Source organism: Clytia hemisphaerica, unplaced genomic scaffold, assembly GCF_902728285.1.
Source record: "Clytia hemisphaerica strain Z4C2 unplaced genomic scaffold, Clytia hemisphaerica genome assembly, whole genome shotgun sequence".
In the NCBI taxonomy this organism is placed as follows: domain Eukaryota; kingdom Metazoa; phylum Cnidaria; class Hydrozoa; order Leptothecata; family Clytiidae; genus Clytia; species Clytia hemisphaerica.
This window is the reverse complement of record NW_027104101.1, coordinates 2,681,671-2,706,227: the sequence shown is the minus strand read 5'-3', so window position 1 is coordinate 2,706,227 and position 24,557 is coordinate 2,681,671. Positions and strand designations below refer to the sequence as shown.

General features: G+C 35.5%; 2 protein-coding genes and 1 long non-coding RNA gene across 3 annotated transcripts; all 3 read right to left on the bottom strand.

The window, feature by feature from the left end:
* Nucleotides 1-9,959: 9,959 nt before the first annotated feature.
* On the bottom strand, nucleotides 9,960-13,968 carry LOC136813082 (uncharacterized). Its single transcript, XM_067069606.1, has 3 exons — nucleotides 12,679-13,968; nucleotides 10,934-12,210; nucleotides 9,960-10,038 (listed from the first exon to the last, which is right to left on the bottom strand). The coding sequence occupies exons 1-3, from the start codon at nucleotides 13,623-13,625 to the stop codon at nucleotides 9,962-9,964; spliced, it is 2,301 nt and encodes a 766-aa protein (XP_066925707.1). The 5' UTR covers nucleotides 13,626-13,968; the 3' UTR covers nucleotides 9,960-9,961.
* Nucleotides 13,969-14,684: 716 nt separating this feature from the next.
* LOC136813081 (uncharacterized) lies at nucleotides 14,685-15,886 on the bottom strand. Its single transcript, XR_010847433.1, has 4 exons — nucleotides 15,794-15,886; nucleotides 15,374-15,460; nucleotides 14,985-15,064; nucleotides 14,685-14,724 (listed from the first exon to the last, which is right to left on the bottom strand). It is a non-coding gene; the product is annotated as an uncharacterized lncRNA (long non-coding RNA).
* Nucleotides 15,887-16,401: 515 nt separating this feature from the next.
* On the bottom strand, nucleotides 16,402-22,650 carry LOC136812937 (uncharacterized). The gene is made up of 14 exons (XM_067069445.1): nucleotides 22,626-22,650; nucleotides 21,585-22,531; nucleotides 20,997-21,055; nucleotides 20,435-20,637; nucleotides 19,778-20,168; nucleotides 19,527-19,599; nucleotides 19,101-19,190; nucleotides 18,855-18,938; nucleotides 18,504-18,608; nucleotides 18,096-18,176; nucleotides 17,818-17,901; nucleotides 17,551-17,640; nucleotides 16,642-16,725; nucleotides 16,402-16,419 (listed from the first exon to the last, which is right to left on the bottom strand). Exons 1-14 carry the CDS (start codon nucleotides 22,648-22,650, stop codon nucleotides 16,402-16,404), a joined length of 2,334 nt encoding a protein of 777 aa, XP_066925546.1.
* Between the last annotated feature and the right edge of the window lie 1,907 nt (nucleotides 22,651-24,557).

The window sequence follows — 24,557 nt, the reverse complement described above, 5'->3', positions numbered from 1 at the left end:
TACTCTCTTGATGGTCAAATCCAATTAATTACAATCAAAGAAATATCCAGGCTTTGTTGAGCTTTTATTACTTCATTTAGTTCTCTACTGTAACCATTTGATAGTTTTACATTTTTATTAGTTCACTGTAACGAGAAAAAATATTAAAATCAAATTTAACTGTTAATTCATTTGAAACAGATGTTTCAACCGTTTCAAAATAAAAATTTTTAAAGAAGATTTTATACTGTCAGTCGAAAAGTTGCTCTAAAAATATCAAATGTTTATTAATTTCAGCAAGATATTTCCTTTCAAAACAAATTTAGTTTGCTGATCTTTAAAATGAGAAACATGAAAATATGAAACAATATCACATTTAGAATTACCAACACTTTCTTTTCTCTTTACAGATGTAGTAACAAATAGTTACAAATTAAAAAAAAATGTTATAAAAATTTATTAAGTGTCGTCAACAACAAGTAGACCGTATCAATTGGGTTTGGTGGTCGGAGTTGCTGTTGTTGCTGTTGGTATGGATGGAAACCACGATTTGGATTGCCAGCGCCACGGCCACGATCTGGATTACCACGACCACGATTTGGATTACCGGCAACCTGATTTACTTGATTATTAATCTGATTTACTTGATTATCAATCTGATTTATTTGCTGTTGATCTAAATCTTCATCTGATTGCTGTTCTAAATTGACTTGTTGCTGTCCTACTACTTGTTGCTGTTGTGCTACATCAACACACATAATTCTACAGAATACGTAGATGGTGTAAATTTGAAATTTCTACAGACGTCTGCAGAATTACGGCAAATTAGTAGATTGCTACACAACAGAGTCTATATTGTATACACCACAATGAGTAATTTAGCGCTGACAAGTAAGGGCAAAGAATACAATGGGGTAGAGTAACGGATAAATAACGATCTAGACAGTTAGCCTAACTCGTCAGTTAGACTGTTTACTCGTCACTACAAAAGTCCTTGGGTCAGGGGTTTGGAGCTCGATTCTCGAGCACGCACAAAGTGAAATCGTGTTAGAGTATCTACAAAATTAGTTGAATTCTATATTCTACATCATATGTCGATATTAAAGAGTGCCGTATTTCTACAGACGTCCATAGAATTAAGAAAATTTATACATCTACTTATTTTGTAGATTTTCTAGTGAGTATGGCCTGGCTACATCTATTAGCTCTTGTTGCACTGGCAGCACATTATTTACTAAATGTTCACCGACTACCTCTACTAAAGAAGCTGTTTCATCTGAATCTTGGTCATCATTGGACACCTGTTCAGTGTCCCCGGCCAAGAGCACGACATGCTCTGCTGTAACTCCAGCTCGCCATCATCCAAACCCTGATAAAAACATAAATTCTACAGGTTATATAGAATAGTATGACCTCGCTTGTAGGCCCTCTTCTTCCGCCGAGATAACCTTTTACATTTCTGTGTTATCCAAGGTTGAGAATAAGACTTGATGTGTATTTTGAAGGGACGGATAGCATGGCATTTTCGCAGACCTGCCAACCTGTGAAAGGCCAAAACCTTGAGACTTTTATTTTTTTCCTCAGAAAACCTTGAGATTCAGGCAAAAACCGTGAGATTTTCGTTTTTGATTTTTTTCTGTTTTAGACAAAAGAGCACTAGGTAAAATATTCTTGCTTGGTTCGGATTCCGCCATATTTGTTTACATTGAAAACAAATTCCGATTCTTTTCTTTCATCAAAAGAAATATAAGGGTGATAAAATCGTAAGAGTACGAAAGAGATTCCGAATAGTGAATTCATTATCATAATCTTGATCAGAAAATTGACAACGAATTGATGTTTGATAAAATATCATCGTAAGCGTGAGAGTCTTGAGAACACAACATCAAATTATCTCCCTAATAATTATAGCATTTCCGCTATTTATGGGGGTTTCCGAAGGGTCGTTGTAAAACATGGAGCCCATCCATGGAGTACTCCAATGGTGTACCTAATGGAGTACCCCGTAATAATACGCAGACCAGCCGGGAAATTTTGTTTTGTAAATTACGGACCACAGTATTACTTATCGGATTAACTGTCCCGGGCCAAACGACAAAAAACAAATTCACGATCTCTCACGTGTTAATTTTCCAAAAATGACAAAAATTCACGAAATTTGATCTCACCAAAGTTAACTTAGGGAACTGATTTTCGTTTTTGGGTGTAAATTGAATCCACAAAATACAACTTTAATTGCAAATCTATACTGACCCCCTACTAAAATGAAAGAATTTGGGCAAAAACTGGGCGAAATTTAGTTAAGCGAAAACTCTATTTCAATTCATACCCACTCGCCTTACTTGTAAGGGAACATAATTTTAGGCTAAAGAAGAGATGAAATTTTGCGAAATATTTAGAGTTTCAACCAAATTTTCTTCGTGCTAATAAAAAGGCATAACACTTGATAAGATGGCCTCGAGTTCGTATAAATTTTAAAACTAAGTTTGACGTAGCAAATATTCTGGTTGTACCCAAAATGTTCCACCCAGGACACTACCCTAAATTAAACGAATCATGGTCGAACATAGTTGAATATAATCAACAGATGAGACAAAAGAAGGTCATCATTTCGATGTCAAAAAACTTGTTTTTTTCAACACTAAAAAAATTTAATGATATTTTAATATGAAATAAAGAAAAACTAAAGTTAAAATTAAAATGTTAAAAGGACCTTTGCGAAAAGGCAATACCAACAGCTGCTTGTTAACATAAAAAGTTGAGGATAGGGCTCTTCAAAAATAATTTTACAAATACAATTATTATTTAACCAGAGTGATTTTGTAAAATCTTTGAATGGCGTATTTTTAAGTAATATCTAATCCAGCTGGGTAGACGTAAAATTCAATGCAAACACTTTTAAGATAAATAACTAAAATTAGCCTAAAATGTTTTACCTTTCCTATGTATAAACGAAAGTTAAATAAATATAAACAAAAAAGCTTACGAGATAAAATCACAAGAAACGTTTTTAACAAGCATCTAGCCTTTGTAGTCTCTGTCAGTATTTTTTAAAAACAAACCTTAATCCCTGATTAAAAATGGCATTATTTGTCAGCTCTCGCAGAACATTATATATAATCATTGGAAAATTTCAACTTTATAACGAAAGATAAAACAAATAAAATTAACACTGTAAAATGTAAAATATATTACTTTTGTATAAGCAATATAAACAAGTTAAAAATTTCTAAAGTCGTAACTTTACGCAAAAAAATAAATATTAAATAACATTAAGAGACAAAATAACACTAACAAATTTTAACAAGGATCTAGCTTTTGTAAACTTTTGTCAAAAGATTTTTTCAAAATAATCAAAACTGAAGCATGGCAGTGTTATATTGATAAGCTTTGGAAGCAAATAATATCACAATACCAAATGGTCGTTTGTTTCAAAAGTACTAGCGGTTAATCGTTGAGGCCATGTAAAATGGTACATAGTAGCTATACCTCTAAATCGGCTTATAGTAATTTACGGAATAAAATTCCGCCTTTTAATTTACGGAATTTTATTCCGCAAATTACTAATCTACGGAATACGTTGATATCTCTTGAAGCAATAAAGGTATATTGTTAAAACTTCACACATGTCTTTATAATGGATCAAGGCTGCTACATGCCAAATTTGGGAATATGAAACCTACGTAAACCGTAATTACGGCCAATAAAACATTTAGTGCCGTACTGATTAGAAAGATTCCGCAAATTACTAATCTACGGAATTCTAAAATAACTTTCGAACCGTTGTATATCTTAAAACAAAATTTGGCACGTATCTTAGTATTCGTATGACTCTGCTTCATGCCAAAAATCAGCTCTGTAGTACTTTGTTGACGGGAGTTACATAAGAAAAACGTAAAATCACGTAATCATCCTATAACCGTTCACCACCAAAACCTAGAACTGCTCTAATTCAAGGAGAAATTGGACCAACAAGCCCAAACTGGGTGTGAACACGTATGGTGTATATAAAAGTCCTCTCTAAAAAAATTAAATCCCCTAACCGACGTGGGAAGAAGATACGTAAGAAAAACGTAATGTGACGTAGTGCAAAAATACAAGTCTGCGTATCTATGGAACGAATATGTTTCACAACAAGAAGATTTGCACAAGGTAGCCCCTTTGTGACAAAAGCTCACATGAAAAATTTCAGACCAATACAATGACGTCATCGAGAGTTACGTTGAAATTCCGCAAATTACTAATCTGCGGAATAAAATTCCGCAATTTACTAATCTACGGAATTCTCAAATAACTTTCGAACCGTTATATATCATGCAGCAAAATTTGGCACGTGTGTTAGTATCTAAATAACGCTGCTTCACGCCAAAAATCAGATCTGTGGTATCTTGTTGACGGGAGTTACGTGAGAAAAACGTAATTCGACGTAGTGCAAAAATACCAGTCTCCGTATTTCCGCAACCAATAAGTCTCACAACATGAAAATTTGCACAGGGTAGCCCCTTTGTGATAAAAACTCACAAGCCAAATTTCAGATCAATACAAAGACGTCATCGGGAGTTACGTTGAAATTCCGCAAATTACTAATCTGCGGAATAATATTCCGCAAATTACTAATCTACGGAATATTCAAATAACTCTCGAACCGTTGTATATCTTAAAACGAAATTTGGCACGTATCTTAGTATTCGTATGACTCTGCTTCATGCCAAAAATCAGCTCTGTAGTACTTTGTTGACGGGAGTTACATAAGAAAAACGTAAAATCACGTAATCATCGTATAACCGTTCACCACCAAAACTTAGAACTGCTCTAATTCGAGGAGAAATTGGACCAACTAGCCCAAATTTGGTGTGAACACGTATGGTGTATATAAAAGTCCTCTCTAAAAAAATTAAATCCCCTAACCGACGTGGGAAGAAGATACGTAAGAAAAACGTAATGTGACGTAGTGCAAAAATACAAGTCTGCGTATCTATGGAACGAATATGTTTCACAACAAGAAAATTTGCACAAGGTAGCCCCTTTGTGACAAAAGCTCACATGAAAAATTTCAGACCAATACAATGACGTCATCGAGAGTTACGTTGAAATTCCGCAAATTACTAATCTGCGGAATAAAATTCCGCAATTTACTAATCTACGGAATTCTCAAATAACTTTCGAACCGTTATATATCATGCAGCAAAATTTGGCACGTGTGTTAGTATCTAAATAACGCTGCTTCACGCCAAAAATCAGATCTGTGGTACCTTGTTGACGGGAGTTACGTGAGAAAAACGTAATTCGACGTAGTGCAAAAATACCAGTCTCCGTATTTCCGCAACCAATAAGTCTCACAACATGAAAATTTGCACAGGGTAGCCCCTTTGTGATAAAAACTCACAAGCCAAATTTCAGATCAATACAAAGACGTCATCGGGAGTTACGTTGAAATTCCGCAAATTACTAATCTGCGGAATAATATTCCGCAAATTACTAATCTACGGAATATTCAAATAACTCTCGAACCGTTGTATATCTTAAAACGAAATTTGGCACGTATCTTAGTATTCGTATGACTCTGCTTCATGCCAAAAATCAGCTCTGTAGTACTTTGTTGACGGGAGTTACATAAGAAAAACGTAAAATCACGTAATCATCCTATAACCGTTCACCACCAAAACTTAGAACTGCTCTAATTCGAGGAGAAATTGGACCAACTAGCCCAAATTTGGTGTGATCACGTAAGGTATATATAAAAGTCCTCTCTAAAAAAATTAAATCCCCTAACCGACGTGGGAAGAAGATACGTAAGAAAAACGTAATGTGACGTAGTGCAAAAATACAAGTCTGCGTATCTATGGAACGAATATGTTTCACAACAAGAAAATTTGCACAAGGTAGCCCCTTTGTGACAAAAGCTCACATGAAAAATTTCAGACCAATACAATGACGTCATCGAGAGTTACGTTGAAATTCCGCAAATTACTAATCTGCGGAATAATATTCCGCATATTACTAATCTACGGAATTCTCAAATAACTTTCGAACCGTTATATATCATGCAGCAAAATTTGGCACGTGTGTTAGTATCTAAATAACGCTGCTTCACGCCAAAAATCAGATCTGTGGTATCTTGTTGACGGGAGTTACGTGAGAAAAACGTAATTCGACGTAGTGCAAAAATACCAGTCTCCGTATTTCCGCAACCAATAAGTTCTCACAACATGAAAATTTGCACAGGGTAGCCCCTTTGTGATAAAAACTCACAAGCCAAATTTCAGATCAATACAAAGATGTCATCGGGAGTTACGTTGAAATTCCGCAAATTACTAATCTACGGAATATTCAAATAACTCTCGAACCGTTGTATATCTTAAAACGAAATTTGGCACGTATCTTATTATTCGTATGACTCTGCTTCATGCCAAAAATCAGCTCTGTAGTACTTTGTTGACGGGAGTTACATAAGAAAAACGTAAAATCACGTAATCATCCTATAACCGTTCACCACCAAAACCTAGAACTGCTCTAATTCAAGGAGAAATTGGACCAACAAGCCCAAACTGGGTGTGAACACGTATGGTGTATATAAAAGTCCTCTCTAAAAAAATTAAATCCCCTAACCGACGTGGGAAGAAGATACGTAAGAAAAACGTAATGTGACGTAGTGCAAAAATACAAGTCTGCGTATCTATCGAACGAATATGTTTCACAACAAGGAAATTGGCACAAGGTAGCCCCTTTGTGACAAAAGCTCACATGAAAAATTTCAGACCAATACAATGACGTCATCGAGAGTTACGTTGAAATTCCGCAAATTACTAATCTGCGGAATAAAATTCCGCAATTTACTAATCTACGGAATTCTCAAATAACTTTCGAACCGTTATATATCATGCAGCAAAATTTGGCACGTGTGTTAGTATCTAAATAACGCTGCTTCACGCCAAAAATCAGATCTGTGGTACCTTGTTGACGGGAGTTACGTGAGAAAAACGTAATTCGACGTAGTGCAAAAATACCAGTCTCCGTATTTCCGCAACCAATAAGTCTCACAACATGAAAATTTGCACAGGGTAGCCCCTTTGTGATAAAAACTCACAAGCCAAATTTCAGATCAATACAAAGACGTCATCGGGAGTTACGTTGAAATTCCGCAAATTACTAATCTGCGGAATAATATTCCGCAAATTACTAATCTACGGAATATTCAAATAACTCTCGAACCGTTGTATATCTTAAAACGAAATTTGGCACGTATCTTAGTATTCGTATGACTCTGCTTCATGCCAAAAATCAGCTCTGTAGTACTTTGTTGACGGGAGTTACATAAGAAAAACGTAAAATCACGTAATCATCCTATAACCGTTCACCACCAAAACTTAGAACTGCTCTAATTCGAGGAGAAATTGGACCAACTAGCCCAAATTTGGTGTGATCACGTAAGGTATATATAAAAGTCCTCTCTAAAAAAATTAAATCCCCCACCCGACGTGGGAAGAAGATACGTAAGAAAAACGTAATGTGACGTAGTGCAAAAATACAAGTCTGCGTATCTATGGAACGAATATGTTTAACAACAAGAAAATTTGCACAAGGTATTGCACGTGTGTTATCATCTAAAAGACGCAGCTTCATGCCAAAAATCAGATCTGTGGAACCTTGTTGACGGGAGTTACGTAAGAAAAACGTAATTCGACGTGGTGCAAAAATACCAGTCTCCGTATTTTCACAACCAATAAATCTCACAACATGAAAGTTTGCACAGGGAAGTCCCTTTGTGATAGAAATCACAAGCCAGATTTTAGACCAATACGAAGACGGTATCGGAGACGTGATACAAGTCTCTTACTAAGGGACCCAACACAGACACGCTTCATTTTGAGAAAAAAAAAGCTTGAATTTTTTTTTAATAGTAATTTCATGGCCTAAATAGTTATCTACAGATCAATGTTTTGCATCGAAACTGTCGATAGATGGGTGTTTCCTTTTCGGGATTGAAGTATAACTTATTAAAGGTGGATTAATTTTCGCGTGGATTTTGTTTTGCGGATCGAGAATATAAAATTTTGCTAATCGTACTTTTTTTCGTTTTCTCATTTCCCTAGGGGTTAGCCAATTTTAGGTTCGAAAATTAATCCATGCGAAATTTTATCCATTTTAAGGTCAAAATCTGAATTAGCATACTAAAAAATTCTTTCACTTTATATAAGCTGTTACATCGGTCTCAATAGGAAAGAAATTATAAAATAATTTCTGTAAGGTATGATATTGTAGGGTATTAGATCGTTTGTGATACGGAGTGCTTTAAAAATATCTTAATGGATGGGATAACTGTTCCTTTATACTCTTACTACCTTCTGAAGGAACTAGGGAGTGACACAGAAATATGCGATTACGGTATATGTCAATCATGCATGTCTTTGAAAACATTGACAATCAATTTTTTTAAGAAATATATTACGTACAGCGTAAACATTATTTCTCTGGTCTGAACAACTTAATAAACAAAATATTATGTTATAAATGATATGCAGGGTTGACGATCAGAAACTGTAACTTTTCAAGAAATTGTCAACTTCAAGATTCTTCTATTAAACAAGAGAATTTTAGAATTATAAAATGGTAGCAGATTCTTTAACTGATAGAACTTTCATGATATACCCCCAAACAAATGTCAATTGAAAATCTACCTGGTTAGGAAACGGTGTATATTTACAGATATCTTACAAAGTAACTGGAAAATCTTCTCGTACACCCGATAAAATCCAGACGATTCCAGGGCTAATCTCCTCATCAATCAAAAATAGTTATTAGGCATGAGGACTACTAGGTTGAGCCAATCTTTTCTCTGAAGCCATGGCAGTGAAGAAAATAATTCACTTAGCTTGGTGACATTGTCAACTCAAATGCAATGACTTTTCCAATTTTATTGGCTACATTTTGATCACGTGATGAACAGCGATGGGCAAAAAATGTCATCATCGAAATTCAAAGCAGCCCGACAAGCAAACTAAGCAACGTAAACCAGGTTTGTTATTCAATTGACACGGCTGGATCCTATGCTAATATTTTCAGTGTGGAACTCAATTGGCTTCTTGAAATTCGATCGAGTATTGAGAGTTATTTCTAGCTACCTCAATTAGAAAGAAGACTCTGGAATGTAAAGGTTAACACCATTGGAAACCCCAATAAAAAAATACTGACTTCAATGGAAAAGCTAATGTATGTTTAAGCCAGGCCTTAGCGGCGCCGGTTAGTTTTCAAGGAGAATAGTAACAAAACACATGCCAATGTCTTTCCAACTATGGTCGGATGCATTAAGAGGGTAAAGTAACGTCTAAGATCATATTCAGATGTTACGATTATTCGTATCGTTCCGGTATTGCTTCCGTTACTGACCGAGAGTGTTTATAATGGTTTTGGAACGTTTCGGAGCAAGAGAACGGAGCAGTTTTGTTCCGGAGCAGTTTTGGAGCAAAAACGTTTCGATCTGTTATGTTATGCTTTGGAATGTCTTCTTTTTTTGAAGTTTCAAATTTTGATATTCACACAGTGTTTCGGAATCATTTCGATTCGGAACAATACGAAACCATTTTAGTTCGGAAAAAAAATACGGAACCGTAACGTTTGAAACATGGTTTAGATATGCCGTAGCGGGAACATAGTCAATATAAAAATCCCCGGTCTAGAAAGCTTTTGTTTAATTCTTTTGTTAACAGTTAGAGCTTGCGTTCGTAAATCGACTTGTTTTGCATACTTTTTGATCATGTGATTAGAAATAAGACCAATCCCAAAAGTAGTATTTTGTAACGTGATCAAAAAGTATGCAAATCGCAACTTGCATTTTATTCATAACAAAGGAAAATTTGACAAAAAACTAAAACAATACATTGACCTAGACCAGGGTTTTTTATAATGACTATGGCGGGAAGATTTAAATTCAAACATAATTCCTTTTAAATATTAATGTTCTCGAAGGTGATGATATAATATTCTATTCGGACATTGACGATTCATCTGACGCCCCATCCTGCACTTTGTCCGATGCTTTGTCGACATTTGTAACGCCCCCTACAAATAAAAGAAAAAAAAAAAAGTTTCGTTTAAAAAAACTAAACAAATCCGAATTCCACCAAAATATTTTCACAGGCAATATATATTTCTCAAATTAACTGATTCTCGAATTTTTAATACCCTACATGATTTTTTATAAGCATACAAACATTTGAAGACAGGCTAAGAGATGTTCTGAAAAATGCTAAAAAGGATGCTTGAACTCAAGCAAAACTACAGGGAAATTCCGTAAATCCGTAAAACCCGAGCCAAAGACAGGAAAAATCAGGAAAATATATTTTTCGTAGGCTCGAGTTAATGCTTATCATCGGCTTAAATTGCTGCCATAATGAGCCTTGATATGCTTATGTGCAATGCTTACATCAAAAAACGTGTATTTCACAAGAAGTAAATTTCGCAGATGACTATATTTATACTGCATTGTATTTTTAGGATTTTCATGCCTTTTTACATCTAAACTGCGCATGCTGATTGCTGGAATAGGTTTTTAAATCATCTTTAATCTCAACTAACATATAGTGGTCTTTGGACATTCCGCTATCTTTGGGACTGAATTTTGCAATCTACAACCAAAGTCGGGACTTAAGCAAAATTTACCCCCTCAAAATTACATCTAACATAAATTTTAGCAGTACTTCATTTTATTATAAATGTGGTCCAGCTTTGATTAGTAAGCAATACATTCTGACGAGGACGTGTTGAACATTTGTCAATTCAGTAAGATAGAATAATTACAGTGAGGTTAACAATGATTTTTCTATATAGAGTACGAAGGTTTTTCTAAAACGCTAATCAGGCAAGTAGGTCGGAAAATTGTAAGATGAATCATGAGGAATTTTTCTCAATTTAGATTTCGCCCCGTTCTCTTCCAAACACACTTTTAAGCAGTTACCTTGGCAGTGAAATTCTCTGTAAAGGATCTTGAAATGCTCCGGGAATAAAGCTTTCTCGTCAACAGGGTCGATTGACATCATCCCCTTCCAGAAGTAGGGGAATCGCTGAAGGATGCACTTTCTTTTTGCACAATAAAACTTTCTTGCAAGGACGTACGTTAGGATTGGTGGACCACCATCAGGATTAGGACGATAGTAGTATTCCCGGTGTTTAACAACAATGTCGGAGCCAATCTTCACCTTTTTCCCTGTTGGGAAATGCATCCTGCATTGCTCGCATTTGACGGCACGCTTACATTCTTCATTTCCCAACCGGTGAATGGTGAATGGCTCGTTATTGTGCCAAAACTCCTTGAAATCCATTTCTTTTTCCTCATCGACTTGAGGATCAAAATCTGTTTTCAGGTGGGTGATTGGGTGCGATTTTATGTTGTTTTTTCCATGCCGTTTCTTTTTTTCATGCGGTTTCTTTCCACCACGCTTCGGAACATTAACCACCTTCGCAGGGTCGACTTTAAACTCCTCCAAGAATCTATTCAAGGTATCATTATAAGCATGGAATGCAATGACGTGACAGCACAGACCTTTAAAGCCGAATTCTGAACAGTCACATTTCCCGTTGATGCCCACAATGGCGTTGCTATCGTAGCCCGAAATAGATGTAACACCAGAAACCAGTTTTTCTACTCTTCCTTGAGCGATGATAAATTCAGCATCCGTCCAAGGTTTTTCAAGAGTAGAAATTGGGAGATCAGCCAACTGACAGGCTTCATTCAATGTTAGAAGTATTGCACCTTTGAATTTATGGGATCTATTGGGTGCTGCGCCAGAAAGGAGCTTCTTAATTGTTGCATCCTGCTGGGCATTGGACATTTTATTCCATTCAGAAATTCGAACGGATTTTTCGGGACAAGCAAGACGATAAATGCCCATATTGTATATAGCCTGTATCAAGTCATCTTCTTGAGCTTTGAACACCTGCCTCTCAACTTTGTCCAAAAATGAAATCACATCTACTGCATTCTTTGAAATTGCTTCTTGGACGACCAAATTTATGGCTTCAACAGGGTTGTTACTGTACTTGTTTGGCGGGTTACCAAGTCCAGCAGACTCACGAACATTTCGAAGCATGCACTTTTTCATCGTCTCCTTTAAGGGGCGAGACCTACCAGTTGCGGTTTCAACCCAATTCACAAAGTAGTCTGGCCATCTTTTCTTCATCAAATCATATTTTTGCTCAAACTCTTCTTCTTGTGCATCAACCAGTCCTTCAAATCTGTAATGTAAATAAAAGTTACTTTGATAGGATTAAATTTTAAAGGAGCAAATGAATCGTTTATTTTGCTCATGTTTCTCGTTGTCTCGTGTTTTAGTGGCCCTATTCTACCATGCTACTAGTACCAAGAAGCTGTCCATCAATGTTGTTGCGATTTTTTCTATTTCTTATTGTATTAGACTTCAGGTAGGTCCATTCAGCATGTAGCTTGTTTAGGTGAGTTTGAAATCACCCAAATTTAATCATCTGTTCAAAAAATTAGCTATAATCACCGTTCTTAAATACTGGTTTTAACGAATGGCATGCCCAGCGAAACCTTTTGAATATAAGATCAAGACAGAGTAGATCGTTCCATGATTGCGGACGCCTTGAACAGCCAGCTGTTCCTAAACAGTTATGTTAAGTGATCCTTTTTACATCACCCATTTCAAATGTAGATTTCTTCATAAAAAAAGTTTTAAAGCATACCTTGTACCATGTGCATCTTCGTATCCTAGAATATCGTTGACTATTGTTCTTATTTCGTTATTTGGTAGCTTCGATTTCAAAAAACGTCCGATATCATTGTCGATATGGTTGAAGCATCTTAAATGGATGGAAGCATCCGCTGTTTCAGTTATTGGAAATGCTGATTCAAAAGCTTTCTCGATAGCTACTTCGCCGTCGGTACCATAAATCAGTTTATTTGGGGTTGTCGTTCTGATCCCTTCCGCCAAAAAGCTGTAATCTTCTGTCTCTTTTCTGTAAGTTATAGCGAGAGCTGCGACAACCGTTGGATGTTTTGTTGGGTCGTCTTCAAGCACCACTGCAGGATGTTTCAGAGTACAAGGTGTCACATAAAACGGCCCACACTTATACGTCATATCGATCCCCAGCTGGCTTTTTGGGTTGGATGTTCGGCAAAATGTATTTATGTATCCTAATGTAGAATCTGTGCCAGCAAAGACTTTTGGATTCACATGTTCTTCAGGATTTGTGTCATAGTGAACTTTCTTCACAAACCTTCCACCAGACAACATCATCAAAAGTTTCGAAAAATCGGTGTTTTTTACCCTTCCAGTATTTCTATGTTTTGGCTTGTCAAGACCTTTGGATGCATTGTAAACTTGCGTTCGGTTTCTGGGAAGTTTCGCTGGATTGGTGAAATTTAATACACCCCCATTTTCTTCTCGTAACTCTTGGACGGTGTTTTTCGGTGTCTTGAAGCAGACTTTCTTTTTCATTGCTTCAAGCGTAGTAGGGAATGTACGCACGTAGACTTCATGTTTTCGTCTCTTTCTGTTTCCGTGGCATCTCCCGAAAACGTTAAAGGTTGGTTTGGGTAAACCTTCTGGAATTACACAGTTATATGTTATAATAGCGTATCTGGCCAATCCATAACCTGGCCTTTCGAATCGATAAATTTTCCTTTCCATTTTTGCTCCAGCCAAAAGTTTTGCTGAACAAACACTGTACTGCCGACGAAGAACATGCGTGTGGTCGTTTTCTTTCTTAGCAATACCACATTTTTGAATTTTTCCATTTTCTGCGAACGTTACATTAATGTTTGTTGATGGAGATGAACACGGCCCATAAATTAGTCCGTCGCAAGTAATATCTTTATGATTGACTTTATTTAGATCGATGATGTAAGTTGCGTCAAAAAAGACATCGCGTGGGACTCTATTACAGACTAGATTTTTCTCGACTTCTTCTCCGATACATATTTTGACCAGGTCTTCCAAATTAAACTTTGATCTAGGATACTTTGGATAGTCATCCGTCCGTATTGATTCACAGCCTGATAAAAAAGGGAAAAAAGGATGAAGGTATTACGGATAAAGAACCCCAGTCTCAGTGACCCAGTGGCGTTTTAAAAACCCAGCGGGGTGACTACGAAAATTTCACCGAGTCTGATTTTGAGGTATTATACATGGGTTGAGAATTTTCACATCGATTCTCAACGGGACAAGGACACTAAGATATTCAAATTGAAAAAATATGGTTAGTGCCACAGGGAAAAAATGATAGTTTTGGAAATGGATTATGTGGAGAATAAGAGGATAAAAAAATTAAGGGAGACTTTTACTTTTTACTAGGTTGCTCATCCAAAAAAAAAAACTGGAATTTTTGACCGAGTTGACCAACAAAATGTAATTAATATGACAATAAATTTTCCAATTCTGTTCAGCGAGGAAATTTTGACTGAGTTCACTCATTATCCTACTGGGTTTTAAAGTTAGGCCACTTTTGGAATCCTTTTTCACCGGGTTATCCACCGGGACTGATCCAACCGGGTCACTGATACAGGGGTGTATAACTAAGTCTTTTAAATGAAATTATGCGTGCGCTATGTAGGATTTTCGAGTTGTTCGCAAAAGTTGTCTTTTTTCTTTCGTGTATTCTTAAAGAAATGAAATGAGATTGGGAGGTATCATCATTAAAAGAATTCTTTGAACATACGAAGTCCGTGACAAAGAAAAAACCAAAGACTTACTTGTTTTGGTTGAGACCTCATCCGATGAATCTTGTGAGCTGGAAGGGAAAAGTTTCCGATTTTCAAAAACACAATTGCTAGTTTCATTTAAAAACTACGAACAGTACAATCTGATGATGGTTTGTTTTTTTATTTTTACAGCCCAATAAGGTTAAGCCTATCAAAAGCTTTTCTTTGATTAGCTAAATTTATTCAGGCGATCTCAGGCCTCAACCTCTGCTACTTTAGGTCGTAAATAAGAAAAAGAGCTGAAGTCTCAGGCTATAAACCTGGTACATACTTTGGTAACTGAATTTACCTGGACGTTGTATCACAGTGACTCTGTTTTTCAGCTGTCGATGAGTTGCTTGACAAACTTTGCCTTCCACCGTTGTCATTCTAAAATAAGTACTTCGCAGCGTTAAATACGTAAAGAGAAGAAACTTTCACGAAAGTTTTTCTCGAAAAAGATTTCTGTTTACTGGAAAAGTAAGGTAAGTATTATGAATACTTCTCAGAAAAACTTTAAAAAAAAACTTTATTAAAAATGAGCAAGATCTAAATGTAAAATGGTTTCCTTAACAATTTAAGCATTTTAAAAACCATAATGAAACCAAAAGAATCAATTGCGATAAAACATTTGAATTTTGCAAAGTTGACGAAATTTCAAATTTTCAGAGCTTTATTATCAACTCAAAAGTGACTTACGGTTGACAAATTTTCACTAAACGAGATTTTAGTTTTTTTTGCCTTCGGTTTTGAAGAATTTGAATCGTGCTCTTCAGCCAGATTATCCTAAAAGGGATATGAAAGGAAGGGTTGTTCATCTTACGTCTAGATTCGGAACAATACGGCATATCATAAATCCTATGCACAATTACTTAGCTGGTAATATAGATATATGGCAATATTTGATAAAAGGTGAAGCTGGTCTATGTCTCAAAATAGTAGATATGGTAGATATTATTCCCGACAATTGATTATGCTATGTCACAGAATGGTAAATAGAGCTGTTGATATTCGAAATATTTTTACCCCAAGAAAAAAAGCTGCACGTTTCTATTCAGCTTAGTATTTTTACTTCTGGTTAGGCTATTCATAAATAACCCGATCCGATCAAAATCTTACCAAGGAATTTTTTCTCCTCAGCGACGGGTTGTTTGTTTTCTGTGTTTTGTTTGATGTCGCAGGAGTTGGTTCAGATGCTTTTGAAAGATTTCCCTAAATAAAAAAAAATATATGTTCGGGCAAACCTATATCATTTGTGTTCTAGGAACTAATCTTGGATGAAATAAAGCAGATTCAGTTTATTAAGAATAAGAATATACACGTTTTTGTGTACTTTGGCTGAGGGTGAGCATTATTCTTATTTTTGTATTGTTCTAAACAATAGGCCCAATATTTTTCATCTCCGAAATCTCACTCTGATATTCTTATAGCAGTTTTCTTATAAAAACGCGTGTATGTTCTAAAAAAGCCTTTGCATGATTCAATTTTAAATGTTTTATTGAGTTCACGAAAACAAATTGTAAATACACCTTATGGGAAATTCCACAAAAACAAACGCGCTAAAATGGATCCGTTGAAATTAGGAGGTAAACATAAATGGGACCAATAGCAGCGCGAGTAGCGCTAAAAGTTCCCGCGTAAAACAAGAACTCATTTGCTTATATCTGGCTTGTTTATATGTTCCTAAAAATACACTGAATTTGAAAAAAACAAACAAAACAAAGCTTTCAAGATGCTAGCAGAAGCTATAAGAAAGAGGAACAACAACAACAACTTCGGTGGTTCTTCAGTTGATTTGGAGGCTCTTTTGGCATCAATATTTTGAGTGTTTTGTGAGGCTTTTTGCCTGTAAACCGCAATATCGCGCTTTGTTTACCTCCCAAAAAGTGTTGCGTAGCAACAACGCAAGGAGGTGGAATTTCCGATAAGGTGTATTGGCTACATTTCAAATCCAATGAAAATCTTACCAAGGGTGATCTACCACTAGACGAATTTTTAGTCTTCTCTGCTTTTCTTGAATTCGAGGAATCCGGATCTTCAGTCAGATTTACCTAAGTAATTAAGTAAATTCGAGGTTTGAAAATTGATCAGTCTCTTGTTGGCAAAGTTGTTAAAAATCGTAAATAAGATTTAATTTAATTTTATGGTGTGTACTATGATAATAATAGAGTCGGAGGAAATAAATTTACCAGAACTTTTCAAAATAGTTTATCCACATTAATTGTTAATAGGACGTCGCATTAAATAGAGAAAAGAAAGTATACTATATACAGTTGAACTCGTGTAATTCGAACTCCTATAATTCGAAAACTCACTTAATTCGAACAGATTCTGTGGTCTCCTCAGAATTTACCTTAAAAACCTTACAAGAAAACTCCTATGATTCGAACCCATGTAACTCGAAAAATGATGCAAATCGAAAAATCATGTAAATCGAACAGATTTTCCGATCCCATCAAGAAATTTTAATCATGTAATTCGAATTTTTAAATCTTTTGATTTTTTGAAGCTGACAAACTCGACATTTTGTCAATCGAACGTTTTTGACGTACGAATTATTGTTTGCCAATCTATGTTTTCTTTTTTACATTCGATTGGAGCTCGTCGCTCGTCCACTGCCTTCCATTTCTTATCAAGACAAGATGGGAAAAATAAAACATAAAGAAGTCACTTTATGAATTTAGTGTTTCATTATTCTAACTCGAAAATACAAAAAGTTGTTCAAAAGTAAACCTGTGAAAGACTTTTTTCATCGAATTAGGTCAAAAATACAAAAACTCATCTAGATCGAAACTCATGTACGTAATTCGAACAAAATTCTCGGTCCCTTGAGAATTCGAATTACACGAGTTCAACTGTAATCAAAAAAATCTTACAAAGATTCTGTTCCCACTAGACGGCTTTCTTGTTTTCTGTGTCTCGTTTGATTTCGAGGGACTTTGCTCAGGCTCTTCCGTCAGATTTTCCTAAATTTGACAAAATATATGTGAATGTAAACTACATTTTACACAACCATTCATTCTTTAGCAGTTTTCGCATTGAAAACATGTAAACTAGCCAAGTAATTCGATTTTAAATGTTTCATTAAATTCACGAAAACAAATGGTGAATCGGTTACATTTCAAATCCAATGACATTCTTACCAATGGTGTTCTATCACTAGACGAATTTTTAGTCTTCTCTGCTTTGCTTGAATTCGAGGAAATTGGATCTTCAGTCAGATTTACCTAAAATAAGTAATTAAGTAAATTCGAGATTTGAAAATTGATCAGTCTCTTGCTGGCAAAGTTGTTAAAAATCGTAAATAAGATTTAATTTGACTACATTGATTATACTTTATTTTATTGCGCTGATTGTACAGGTTTAGTTCAGCAAAGACTTTGTTGTTTGGTACTGCAATTAAATTTAATTGAAATCTTACAAAGTTTGTCCTATCACTAGACGGGTGTCTTGGTTTCTTTGATTTGGAAGAGCTTGGTCCAGCTGTTTTGGATAGATTTTTCTAAATTTAATAAAAAAACACGTACTGTAAAACTTAAGTGTAAATGTTTTGAGCGGTTTGTAGTACCTTGCGGGGTACAGTGTTATCTNTAGAAAGATGGATGCATGCTCTCTGTTCGTTAATTTTTAGATAGTTAAATCGAGACATGCGCGATAACATTCTTACAGGGTCTCCTCACAGACTATATTTAAAAAATAGGTCAAATGGTGATGCTCAGTAATGTCTTGGTTAAATTATTTTACACAGGATCATTTATTGGAGGTTTCAATATGAGAGATTAAATTGAAAATCCTGGTCATTTATTTGTTGGCAATGTTATTATCTTACAGAGGGTCTTTTTTTTCTTGACGGCTTTTTTCCTGAGAATTCTCCTTGTTTTTCTGTCTCGTTCGGTTTTGAAGAAGTTGACTCAGATTCTTTAAACGTATTTGCCTAAAACCAACAAAAAGCATTTGAATGTAAACTATTGTTTTATCAACTCTTCATTTTCACTTTATTGAATGGGCTTGAATGGGTTTAACCTTTATCTCCTGGATATTAAACAAACTCCGTTAGAAAATCGTGTTTCGTAAAGATTGTTCTAAAAAAGCTTTTGTATGATTCAATTTTAAATGTTTTATTGAGTTCACGAAAACAAATTGTGAATCGGTTACATTTCAAATCCAATGACAATCTTACCAAGGGTGATCTATCACTAGAAGAATTTTTAGTCTTCTCTGCTTTGCTTGAATTCGAGGAATCCGGATCTTCAGTCAGATTTACCTAAAGTAAGTAATTAAGTAAATTCGAGGTTTGAAAATTGATCAGTCTCTTACTCGCAAAGCTGTAAATGAAATTAGTTTACGTTTCAATTTTATTTTATAGGACTTTGGTTATTTTTCATAGTACTGCGATCGCTGCAATTAAATTAAATTGAATTCTTACAAAGTTCTTTTCCACTCTAGACGGGTTTCTTGTTTTATGTGCTTCGTTTGATTTCGAAGAAGCTGGCTCTGCTGCTTTAGACAAATTTCCCTAAATTAATAAAATACGTACTATAAATCCTAAGGGCAAAAATGTTGCGTACTGTGACGGGTACAATGTTAACTAACGTTTAAGGTGTCAAGGTCTGACCCAACTCCCGCATCATGACCGATTCACTTGATAGATAATATACCTTCTCCTGCGACTAAACCATGCCACGAAAGAGGTGTACAAAGGTTTACGAACTCTGTCGATGTTCTAAGAGTCGAGCAGATGAGGTGGGGGATCGCTAAATCTTAACTTTGTTTGAAAACGAAAGTTACTAATTATCTTTTCACTGCATTAGTAAACCCAGTATTCTATTAAAATAATAATTTTAAAACTTACCGTTGGTTCTCTAATTTTGATAACAGGTTGATCGTCATCCACCATATTGAGATCGAAATGGATGTCATCGGTGCTAAAGTGAAGTGTGTATTAAAGATGGTTAAATATTTTAAAGTATGGGGTAGCCAGGGAAGAATTTACAGGGTTTTGTTTTTCCAGTCTTCTTAGTCTTTTTCAAAAATAAAAAAAATGTCTGTTCATTGTGGTCTCTATGGTGTAAATTGAAAAAGTTTACCGAGCTGAAGCCTTACTTTTCTTTTAGAAGAATCAATGATTGTGGAGTATTGACTTCCATTTCTGTGTTTTCCAAACGGAGATGTAACCAATTACAAAGATCTTGTGCTGTCTCCGACGATACAATGACCCCGGTACCAGTTCCCCCCGACTTTTCAGGAATTGAGTGTGTGTCAATAAGATGTAGCTTTCCTTTTGAGCGAAATATCACAACTGTGTAAGGAAGGCAAACAAAAACAGATACAAAATCTTCTTTTAGTGAGTTAAGTTTTTCATGTAGATCTGCCTTTCCCGAATCTGTAAGAGCGCGATAACTTCCAACCACATATTCGAAATTCATCTTAATGAAGTTCTTATCATTAGCTACCCATAACTTTGTATGCATCCATCGGAGACATGCTGGAAAAGCTTCGAAAATTGTTTAGAATAGCTGGATAGGTCCATATAACCTTTGCTACCATTTCTAAATTGAATAAATAGAATACTTCAGTTACCTTAGGCCTTTTAACTTGACCTAACCTTTTGACCTTTAACTTTTTTTCATTACATATCTTTCTTTCTAAATAATTCATAAAAAAGTTATCCAATCTGAATGTTTTTTTTTTTAATTAACCCGGATTACAATTCCTCAAAAAACACGACCTTGATAGCGCTAACAAATATACTTCGATTACCTTCCAATTTTTCTCCTGTGTATTCTTCTTTTAGCAAATTTTGAACAATCTTCAGGCAAAGATAAGTACAACCATTACTACCATCGTTTTCTAGTGGTTGGTCACTGAGAAGCCCAGTATTTTCGAACGCAAGTGCCTGCTCTTCATTATAGTGTTCCATCGCCGAGTTTTGACTTATCGGAAGACTGATGATCTCAATTTTTCTAAAATAGAAATTTGAATGAACTTTTTCAGTTAACTTTTTCACAACTAGTTGACAGTGTCCATATTATAATTAATTTTCATACCGATTGTGAAATTGTTCACGCTGTGGATTCGAATATTCATCCTAGATGACTTAAATAACTGTTAATGAAATAGAATTTTCGATTGAAACCTCTCTTTTGTTTCACGGTCAAAATAGCTCATAGAAAAAGCCGTTTTCTATCGCAAGTTTAACACTTTCAGCGCTTTCTAGATCCATTTATCCGTTACTTATTTACCTCCAATTTGATTTTCATCCCAAACCTTGAATATCAATTTTTAAATTTATACCACATTAATTATCTCATTGGCATCTCACCTAACAATTTCATTTAAAGATGAATTCTTGAAACAAGCCCAACAATCACTTTCTGGCTCCTGAAATTATAATTAATAAGTTTTTTAAATAACATGCAAATAAAACCAATGAAATATAATTCTGAAGGGCTGGAAGCTAATCTCCTTAGTAGGATTTGAAGCCCCTAAATCTTACCCGCCAAAGTTACGCGCAGCTTTGAGCGGCTCGTGTGGTTTTTATACAAATTCCGGATATTAAAAGTATAATTTTCAGCTAGATTTAAAAAAATGCCACTCGAAAAGAAAGAAACCACTAAATTCAATCCGTCATCAAAAGTACGGCGTATATTCTAAGGCTTCACTTTTTCTTGCCTGAGAAAGGTTAAAGATTCGCTTCTATGGGCTTATACTTCATTGAGTAAAACCTCTATTTCGGAGAAATCAAGAAACTACATACTACGCACTAAAATGTTTCTAGCATAAAAGTATAAAAGGTTAATTTTCGAAAATTTTGTGGATTGTAATTTTCTAAAAATTTATAGTACTAAATTATCAAACGCAAGTATACAATGTCGCTGGGCGCTTACTGAGCTACAATTCGACCTGTTACCTGTTTTCCGAGACTATGCAAAACTTCCACCATAGTTGGGCGTTCTCCAAAATGAACAGCGCAACTTTTTTGAATTTTCACCAGATCTCTCCATTGAGCATTGTGTAGGTGTGCATACTTCTTGCTCCATGTTGGCGGAATCTCATTTCTCATTAATTCGATTACTTGTTCTTTAACGATCATTTCTGGTCTGTCTTTTAAGGCGTTTTTGATGTTTTCTTGATATGGAATACCACCATAATCCGCATTCAAGACTGAAAAAATAACCATACCAAACGACCAAACGTCAGCTTTTTCAAGCATCGCTTGTGTGAAGGCTTGTGGTCTTTTGCTTGGTACTGTAATTTCAGGTGCGTTGTAGAAAAATGTTCCACGATTAAAATCATTGACGGTCGATTTTCGGACCGTTTCATTCATAAGCATTGCTCTGGTATGGACAACTGTTGAACGACTTTCTCCAAAATCAGTTAATTTACAGACTAAAGGGTTTGAATACCATTCTGGTTCACCAAACTTAGATTCATGGAAATGCTGGTTGGACACTAGAATATTGGCTGGCTTCAAATCTCGATGTGCTATACCAAGACTGTGTAGATGTGAAAGTCCATTTGCGACATCTTTCACAATTTTGAAAGCAAAATGTTCAAATTCTTTGAAATCAAAGTTATGGTCGATTGTTTTGACGAGTTTTTGAAGCGAAGATACTTCTTCTTGGAGAGAGCATATTATTGAAAACTTGAAGGAACAGAACTCTTGCATAATAGCGTACGTCGATGTATATGAGATGCCCAAAAATGAAGCTATGTTCTCACATGACTCTGAAGCTAGCTTATTTAGCTTCGCCTCCTTCAAATATTGTTCCTGTGTTACATGGGATTCCATAACTTTAACAGCGACAGTCTTTTTTTCGTAGGTCCCTTTATTCACAACACCAAACTGTCCCTTATCTAAGAGAAGATAGAGAGTTAACTTAGGCGAAATGAAATCTTTAGAACGAATCGTTTTCGTGTCTTTAAAATTTAATTAATTTCTACGAATTACGTGAGATATTTATGAATTCTGCCATAATTACACCCCTGTGTCATAGACCTGCTTGAACCCCAGTCCTACTCGAAAACTTGCCTTAAATTTACTTCCAGTCGAAAGATTACCTACAATAGCGTCTTCAGGACGAAGACGGTAAAGGAAGAGTACAATAGTTTTAATGATATGAACCCGTCGAGAATTATATCGTTATTTTTTACAAAAATTTATCAAATATCAAATATATAATAATATCAAATCTAGATAAAGTCGGAAAATACTCGCAATTTGATTTTAAGATTTACTTCACGTCCTCATTCAATTCGCCGTCCTAGATGCTTAAGGTCGCTAATTTCAGCCCCACTGGGGAATTGACTTCGTTCCCATTTCAAAATCATTGGTAAAAATTGCACTCCAAAACCATATTCCCACTGCAACTTTTGGGCAGGGAGCAATGGCATTTTTAACCCCATTGGGGTTTGGATAAAAATTCGTTCACACTGTCCGCCATCTTCCCGTCCACATAGTACGTACGCACTAAATTGTCAAAAATCGAGTAGCCCCTCCTCCCGAGTACGCAAATGTACGTATATCCCCGTTGTTTTTACATAGTTTTTCCATTACCCCCCCCCCACCTTAAAAATTAAAGTGAAAATCTTCTGGTAAAATATGAAAGTCACATTAGGAATTAAGCAGATATATACACATTGTCTTAAAGTCTCTCTATTCTCTTTGCTTAATATCGTTTATTATTTCACGAGAACAGGACAACATGAATCTTTATTCTCTTTCACACGAACATTTTCGTCTGACCCTCTCCGCCCCCTGTACGCAAGCATACGCTTTTGATAAGATACCCCCTTTGTGTGTACATACTATGTGGACGGCCCCTTGCGACACAGAAACACTGTGATCGATTAGGGCCGCCCTAGGGGACGCCTGGCCGTTTGCATTACATTACAAGCTGATTGAACACGTATAAAGATATAGCGTCTTGAATTCATACGAGTTTATTTTTAACCTAGAAATTCACTTGCGGTTTTTAAAAAAATTCCTAAAAACTTGCACGCGCTGTGATCTCACATTTTGGTTTCAATCTTTTTGCTTGGAGAAAAGGTTACGTCATAAAAATGTAGCGTGTGCTTGAAAAAAAAGTGAATACAATTTCAACTGTTTTCAAATGTTACGTCAGATCGCGCCAATGGAATTACTTCATTTTTCTTTTGACCAATTGCGTGGAAGCTTTGCTCGAAAAAGTTCGATCACAGCGCGCACAAGTAGAGACCGGCCTTAAAAAAGTCAGAAAGTTTTCGCTCATGTCGCGCAAAAGTGGAGACCGGCCTTTAGAGAAAATATATATCTTTGTATTTCAACCCATTCGTTTGGCTAATTCGCCATTTTTTAATTTCTAACAATATATCACACCGTCATGTCAAAAATATGGTTAAAACAGGGCGTCTGCGGAATATTTTGTTGAAGTGTTGAAGGTATGAACAGGCTATGATATGGGTCTGAAAAGGAACCATCATGGTTGACCCAATGGGAGAACATTTTCAATATCAGCCTTTCTAGGTTCTTAATTTTGATTAATACACGGATTGCAAAATTAAATCATCGCAGTCAAAACATGTGATTACACGCTTTTTTTATAAGAATGGTGTAAATCCATTTCATCATGGATATTCTTAACTTTTTTTTCCTCTTTTTAAGCAGTTTTAACCGAATTTATGGGTGGATCTTCAAAAGTCGAGAGTCAAATATTGTCCAAATTTTGCTAAATTTAAGTCCTCTTTATTTTGTATCATATTGTCGATTTAGAGTAGTCTGAAAAATTAAGAACGCATTTAAGAACATTTTAGGCTGAAAATTGCTAAAAAAAATAAGCACATCCAGGCTCAGCCAAATTTTAGGTATTCTAATAAAAAAAAACGTGTATTCTTACAGCATTCT